This window comes from Neltuma alba, unplaced genomic scaffold (genome assembly GCF_004799145.2).
Source record: "Neltuma alba isolate B1F8T4 unplaced genomic scaffold, ASM479914v2 tig00012109_pilon, whole genome shotgun sequence".
Classification (NCBI taxonomy): domain Eukaryota; kingdom Viridiplantae; phylum Streptophyta; class Magnoliopsida; order Fabales; family Fabaceae; genus Neltuma; species Neltuma alba.
In genome coordinates this window covers 27959-36352 of record NW_021636661.1, presented here as the reverse complement: position 1 = coordinate 36352, position 8394 = coordinate 27959, and the positions used below count along the sequence as shown (strand labels likewise).

Genomic DNA, 8394 nt, shown 5'->3' with positions numbered 1-8394 from the left:
GATTTGTGTTGGATTGAATATTATAAAAGTTAGTTTAAACCAAATTCATATTACATTGGATTATGACATTGAACATTAGTAAGTTTAGTTGTGTAAATTATCAAAATGGGTATGACTTTTATAACATAATAAAAAAATAAAAACCAAATAAATTTATATAATATAATAAACAATTTAAATTTATTTTAATAGAAAGAAGTGAAATTAAGACTAAAATATATGTTTTTTAAAATTAGAACCATTATTAAAAAAATTGTTACCCAATCGTGCTTCTAATCTTACCTTTGCCCATAAGTAAATTAAGGAAAAGCTCAACCAAACATGTTTTAAATTTGCAATCGTGTGTGTCGGCTTACAAGTCTCCCTTTGGGCTTCTTGAACACCTATCCAAACAGGTCAATGTTTGGAAAAAAATTGGCAATTAAGGTACCGTACCAGAGCAGGTCAAATCTTTCTATAGGGGCTGTTTTCACATGGACGAGCTCATTCAACAGAACTCAGACAAGAACTCAGACAAAGGAGGGGTTTGTGGAGTTGACAACAAACTGCCTTTCATCTTTGATTTGGACTTGGACAGCGATATGCACCTGATTCGTGACTGCAATAATTGCCATTCACAGATGGAGATCAATGCTGTGTACCATTATACTGGACTCAGTTTAACTCCCTTCAAGGAGTAGAATGGATCAAATGGAATCTTAAGAAGGAAGCAGGCAAAGCTTTTACGAAGAAACTCACCTGGGCATCCCTATTTGCTTATCCCATTTGCGTTGTGGATATGTTGGGTCACATATGTAACAAACTTTTTGATCCAAATATTACTAATAAAGAACCTACTGACTCTCTGCAAGTCTCTCAAAGTTGCTTGACCTTAAAGTTTGCTGTGACCTGCTCTATCTGAAATGGGATATCGTTATATAGATAGTAGTAGAAGACAAGAACATCAACCGTTGCAGGAGCATTATGTCACTCTAGAAGTGGATGGGTCGGTTCTATAGGATGGACATAGTGGATGCGGAGGAATCCTAAGAGATGAAAAAGGCCCATGGATCTGTGGCTTAGTTGTAAGCTCACAAACAGTACCTTCGGCCATTGCAGAAACACTAGCCATCATGCAGGGATTACATATCAGCTGGTCAAAAGGATTTATCGAGTCATTCTTTACTCGGACTGTATTGGAGCCAAATTTGGTTTCGCGAGGCTGCGATGCGGATCATCCTTTTGTGACATTATAAATGATGCAAGATTGCATCTGGATAGGGATTGGCAGGTCTTGCCAGGTCTTGCCTTTTGTTTATAGGGAAGACCTCTCTAGTGCTAACTCCTAGCTAAAGCTGCTCATAACTTGGACACTGTTTTGTACTTTCGATCACCCTCCACCCTTCTAAGTAGAGAAGGACAGTGATGAGAGCTTACTTGTTCTGGTTACTTTGTTGGTTTTGTAATGATGACACTTTTCAATAGGAAAAAAAAAACGTAACCTTCCAACGTTTAAAAAGACTGAACAATGCTCTTTTGAGAGCTATGATGCGAAAATCAGAAGGTAAAATAGGTGGGAAACTAATGACCCATGTCTTCAAGCTTATAGACCCCATGAACTGTTTCAAAATCAAATCATCGACGCATCACATTTTGCTGAAGTGGGGGAAGAATAGGGGAGGAGGGTCTGAACTTCAGCGTGAAAATGGATGGAAGTGGGTATTAGATTTGAAGCTGGAAATTAATTGGCCGCTAACATTGAAGCTCTTGAATTTCAACGCCAGAGACGTTAGCAAGCTTGGGTGCTCTGCAACTTTCCTTCCGATTCTCCGTCGTCCAGCCCTTATGAATTGATTTTATTTAATATTATAAAAAAATTCCAGATGGAGCTTAGGTGGAAGCAATTTAAGGATGGTGACTGAAGGCTGTTTGGAAGAATGTAAAATCACTTTCAAAAGAGTTTTTAGCCGAGACAAAACTCTTTTTAATATTTACTTCGTCTATCATAAAATTACTCTTAAAATCATAACTGATTTTTATCCAAACATGCCCTAAATTATAAATGATAAGGATATTAATTAATATTAAAAAATAAAAAGATAAGAGACTGAGTTATAAACTAGTCAAAACTTTAAGAATTGAGTCACACCGAATTATAATCAGAGAAATGATTATAAATGAGTTAAAAATTAAAAAAATAAAAAATTAATTCTTCTTTATTAAACATAAGGTCCCATTACTTTAAACAAAATAAGACTCAGGCTGAGGTTCATTGTCATTCCAAGCCTTTGTAAACAAATAGCTAGACCTATTTTTGTAAAGTATAGCCTATTTATTTATTTCTTGTTTGCATTATATATAACTATATGTAATTCATTTATATTAATTTTTAAATTTAATTATAAAATTATTAAGTTAGGCTTAACTTAAGTTTCACGTTTCATTATTATTCATATACAAATTCAATCCTTTCATTCACCAACTATTCACCTCTTCCTCTCTTTCTTTTGATCACTCAAGATGACAACATTAGTTTACCCCATCTTCTTCAGATTTGCGCCGTTCATAAAAACATGACAATTGTTAAAAGTTTATTTTAGAGATCCATATCAATAGAAAGGGTTTGTTCTACAATTTATGAGAGGAGCAAAACAGGTAAAATTCATATCTACATGTCACTTATTATAGTAGCTAAATCATTTCGTTCTGAATAGCTCCTTTTTTTTTTTTTGACCGGATTCTGAATATGCTCCTTGATATTAATGACTTTATTATTTTTAGAAGTTATTCAATAGAAAAAATATATTAAAATTTTAGAGCTATTATGAACACAATAATATTTATGTGGATGTCCATATCTCTCATTATCTTCAATATCTTATATTATCTTTATATCTCACAATATCTCATATTATTATATAATCTGTACATTTTGTCAAAGAGCTGTGCCTATAAATAAAAGGCATGTATCATCTGTTCACTATCTTGAATGGAATGAGAAATGTTCCAATCTTCTCTTCTCTCAATTCTCTTAGTTTTATAACAAGAGCATGACAATTATCTTATTTTTCGTCTGATAGCCTTTTTTCCACTTGAGCACTTGAGTTCTTATTGAAGCTATAGAGCTTCGCCCTCCGATCTCAGTATGTTTATTTTTAAATGTAATTTTTTTAGAACAATTATCCAAGTAGTTTTTTTATAGTTTTTTGTTTTCAAAAACTTATTTTAACAAATCATTTTATAAAATCATTTGAGACCAAAAAAAAACACAGGCACTTGAGTTCTTATTGAAGCTATAGAGCTTCCCTCCAATCTCAGTTCCCATATGTCATTTTCCAACTGTGTACAAATAATAAGTTCCCACATCCTTGGAAAACTAAAATTCTCATACGCCACAAAGTACCTTAGAAAACAGAATAAGACATCAGGATTGGCACTTATTCTCTATTGAAAATCAGATTCTGAGGAACAGTAATGGTCAGGACAATACAATCTTCCAGAAAGGGTAAGAATCTCTTTCATTTACATTCTCTACATTAATCTAAAAACTTAAACAGTATAACTATGGAAAGACCCCAACAATGTTACATTTTCAAACTATAAATCTGACACATATCGATTATATATATGTTGACCATAAAAATCATAAGGTGAGACACCAATAAAATGAATTTGTTGAAGAACTCACTTAATTAGAGACAAGTTGTCTTCTCCGCCATGAAAGCCTGCATGAGGAAAGTTGAAAATAATCCTATCAAATTTCCTCATTTCAAGTCTGAGTGAAGCTTTTTGGTTGCATCCACACCATGTAACACACATGCTCCAAACTTTTGTAACTCATCTAAATTTGACATGGCCTCCTTGTACTTCTTTCTAAAATCATCTTAATGAACAGAAAAGAATAAACATCTTCAATATCTTAAGCCTAATCTTAACATAAGTGTGCGCGTGCGTGTATAATCTACAGCAACTATTGGAACATTGCTTGTTTAATGACATAGCTAACATGCACACTCAACACTGTATCCTAAAGAGTAAACTAGATTGATAGAATCTACAAGCTGGATAACATGAACAAAAGTAAAAACACCTTATTAAAAATAATTTATAAGATGTTCATTGAGAATTTGCCCCTCAAAAAGTAGAGAATCAGAATTCTTCCGGCCAAAGATTTTAAAGTAGAAAGAAACAAGTAGGTTACCAAATGAAAATCAAGAATCAATTTCAGATGTCATGAAATTACAAAATCCCAGCGTCATCATCATTGTAAGTTAATCTTAATGAACAGCAAAAGCAATCAATGACATGACAACATTCAACGCTGTAGTAACAACAATTACAAAAAGCAGAAGAGTAAATGAGATCGACAGAATCCACAGTCTACAATTAGATAACATGCGCAGATGTAAAAACATTCATTCAGAGAACAAAATCTATGAGATATGCTCATAGGAAAACGGAAGAATAATATATAAAACACAAGCACTTCTACAAATGGGAGAATCAGAAAAGTAGATATAGCATTTTTAAAGGAGCAGAAACAAGTACGCCTAAATTAAGCTTCGTTAGAATACCAAATGAAAATCGAATATTTAGTTCCTTGACTTCTAGAAACTCTTTGTAGGGTATCCAGAAAACAAACGACCAAGCATAGCTTGGCTTCGTTTAGGTTCTAACGAAGAGCAAGCAAAGATAAATTAGACGAACTCGTATGAAAAATATAATTTTCATCGTTTTCCAACCGACCGAGTGCATAAATTAAGATTTACTACAAAAGGGGAGGGAAAAAGAACTCAGAGAACTTAGTAGTACGAGCAATAACTTAATGCAGTTTTAAAGAAGCATCGTCATTCATCAAAATCCATATATGGTTACACAATATTGAGCCCTGCTGTATTCAAGATAATCACATACACGACGAAACAGAAGCAAAAGGCATAACTGAAAGAACAGAGGAAGAGAGGGGAGAGAAAGAGAGCGACCATATGAATCAAGGGACGAAGCAACAATATTGGAAGCTGAGCCAAAAGATTGAGCCAAGCAAAGGGAAAAGGAGAAATCACCCTCCCCACCAACAGTATTTGATGATCGGAGGAATAATATTTCACACATTTTTCTTCCGATTTCAAGCTCCAAAATGTACTGTTAAGCCAGTTAGTCATCGAATTTCTTTAAGATTGTAGATGTAAATTTGCAATAACACTAAGACGATACTGCCGAGCATGAAATATTAAAAATCTTGGCCTAATGGCTTATGGCTCCTTCTAGTCTCGATATGTCAAATGCAGATGGGTTCATTTGATCAATCGGGCACACTAGCAATTAGCAAAAATGATTTGTCTCCCTAGGATCTAAGAGGTGTTTGGCAAACCATAAAAATACTTTTAAAAAATACTTTTTCTCAAATTGAGACAAATTCCTCCACATATTTATTTCGCATACCGTAAAATTACTTTTAAAATCATGGTTTAGTTTCAATTCAAACACTCCTCTAGTATTTAATCCAATAAGAGAAAGACATAGACAATAATTATAAATATCAAATTTATATTCTCGTCTTATCTAGATGGTAGGTTTGTGTGCTTTATCGTTTATATTTCCTTTCTACGGTCTTCTGCTTGTTTCTTTCATACTCATTATTTTCTAAAAATCTGATAATAAAGTTGTGACAGAGATTTGTATTCCAATCTTTGGCTCTTTTTAATCCTTGATTTTCAGTACTCGAGGCTGTGGAGGAGTAAACCCTATTTATTTTGGCCAGATAGACAAACGAGCACCAGTAAGCATATAATTGAATAGAACTTTCATGATGGAGACACACCAAAAAGTGCTACTAATGGATCACTAGCCACCATGATTAAATATTTGATTGATTGTTGTACTCTAAGAACGTGATTCACTTTCCGAATAGTGTAACACATTCCTTAGTGATTAATCATCCTGCTCTTCCAAGTAGGCAGGTTTTGATATCATGAAGCAACACTTGGTAATGACTGGTGTGCAGGCTTGATCTAAGCCCTTCATTGAATTGACTAGTTTCAAAGATTGCCCCTAGACATTGCCTAGTCAAACGCAAACTTTAGACCTTAAAAGCAAGAGCAATAAAAGAATGAGAGTTCTCCGCGGAACTATAACTCTTTATGCATCAAAAGCAAAACATTCAAAAATCCCAACATTGATTTGGCCTCAAACTTTAGCTCCCTTATATCTCTATTCCTAACTTTTGCCAATAGCTAGAAGAACACACCGACCGCACCCACCTACCCGCCCACCCACCCTGCCACTCAATTTAAAGGCTTCTTTCCCTCTTTTACTTTCCTTAATCGACCACCCCAATTGGGAATAAATTAACATATTCATCCTCGTCCTCGCTTCCATGAACTTTCTCTCATCACCTGCTTCTTCAATTGTGCAGTAAATTAGTAGCCTTTTCTAGTATTACTACTCAAACATGCCTGATCTCCCACCTCCACCAGCATCTGCATCCCCACCCACTAAGCAAATCAAGCCAAATTCTACCGACCAAATCACAGCATCGGTAAACCATAGTTGTATGGAATTAGAATCACCAAATTTTTTCGGAAAGTATAGTAGGCTATCAACAACACTGAGACAACCAAGAGTTCGAAGAACTAACCCAGCAGTATGGTTTGCTGCAGTTTTGTGCCTCATATTCAGCGTTCTCCTCATCTTCTTCGGAATTGCGACGCTGATCGTCTTCCTCACCATCAAACCGAAAAACCCTACATTCGACATTCCCAATGCAAGCCTCAACGTCGTGTACTTCGACTCTCTGGAGTACCTGAACGGCGATTTTGTTCTACTCGCGAATTTCTCGAACCCTAATAGGAAAATCGACGTGAAATTTGAATCTGGCGACATCGAGCTTTTCTTCGCGGACAGGGTCATATCGAGTCAGAAGATTCAGCCGTTCACACAGAAGCGAAGGGAAACGAGGTTGCAGCCTATTCACTTCATTTCGAGCTTGGTGTTTCTGCCTCAGGATCTAGGCGTGAAGCTTCAGAGGCAGGTTCAGAGCAACAAGGTGAACTACATCGTGAGGGCAACCTTTAGAGTGAAAGCCATTGCGGGTTTCATTCATATGTCTTTCTGGATCCATAGCACATGCCAGATTGAGATGACTGGTCCACCAAGTGGAGTTGAAGTAACCAGAACGTGCATGACAAAGCGATGAAGATGATTTTTTACTGTAAAAATCTGCTGTTTTCTAGCAAGTTTCTAATATGGATTTAGAATTTTGGATACAGAAAAGAAATAGTAGATGAATACTGGATATGTTGTTAAATACAAGTGTAGAAGAATGATTCAGTCAAACTGTTTAGGTAGGTGAAAGAAGATAGAAAGATTGATGATTACCAAAAATGGAATTTCTTTTGCTTTGAAATTCGAACGGACGGAGTTCGATCCACATGAAACTCCGAGAACGATCCCGGCCTGGCCGGACGGTGACGGAGATTCAAGAATTTTGATGAGTTTAAAAACCGGAGTTTAGAGCGTTGCAAACTTACAATATTAAATAAAAATTATTCTTAAGAAATTAAAAATATTTAATATTCATATATTGGGTGAATTTATTTCATCTAAACATATATATGTGTATATATTTATAAAATTATTCTTTATGTTTTTTAATTTTTAACTTGCCAAATCAAATGGCATTTCCTCTTAAATTCAAACTTTGTCATTTGTCAATTATTTTTTAATAATTCAAGGGTTTAAATCGTAACTTTGAAATAACCACCCAGTGACTTTAAAGTTTAGTAAAGTACTGACTAGGTAGTTCAAAAAAATTAAATTATTTAATTATATATATATATGTATATAAGGATGAATCTCCTCAGTTCTCAATGCTTTGTTTTGTGGGAGGATAATTCATTTGCATTTTAGAAATAAAAATAACTAAGCTGATTAAATTAATTTAAGAGAATCGACAAAAATAGAGGGGCTACTCAAAAGCAAATAAGGATTCTCAAAACCCTGTGTTGCTGAGTAGGATGGCCCTTCTCTTTTGTAAAAGCAGGCCCTTCAAATCTGCGCATAAAACTTTAAACCTTTATTTCTGCTTTATTGATAACAGCCATGGCATTGCCAATAAAAGTTAATCTTATTAGTAAGGAATATGCGCATAGTCTATAGTCTATAAAGTTCAAATCCTATTAGCGATGTGAGAACTTTATTAGTAGGCGATCTATAAGTATCTCTTTGAGCTCCCAGGACCTAATTTACCTAAACCTTTTTATATTAAAAAAATAGCCATTGCATTTGGCTAAAAGGCTTTTATTTATTTATTTTTTGTGCATGAATTTTTAATATATTAATTAATGATCTAGTCTAAAAGCTAGCATTATCCCATGCTTTTTATCCTCTAAAACCATACCTTTTTAATTTATTTTT

The 8394-nt window shown here is 34.5% G+C and overlaps 1 protein-coding gene across 1 annotated transcript; it reads left to right on the top strand.

Moving 5' to 3' along the window:
- LOC114722740 (uncharacterized protein At1g08160-like) lies at positions 1 to 7174 on the top strand. The gene is made up of 2 exons (XM_028908838.1): positions 1 to 5; positions 6513 to 7174. The coding sequence occupies exon 2, from the start codon at positions 6533 to 6535 to the stop codon at positions 7172 to 7174; it is 642 nt and encodes a 213-aa protein (XP_028764671.1). The 5' UTR covers positions 1 to 5; positions 6513 to 6532.
- The last annotated feature ends 1220 nt before the right edge of the window (positions 7175 to 8394 follow it).

Bases quoted from the DNA above. Each gene is read 5' to 3' on its own strand.
- LOC114722740 (XM_028908838.1), top strand. From the start codon at position 6,533: ATGGAATTAGAATCACCAAATTTTTTCGGAAAGTATAGTAGGCTATCA.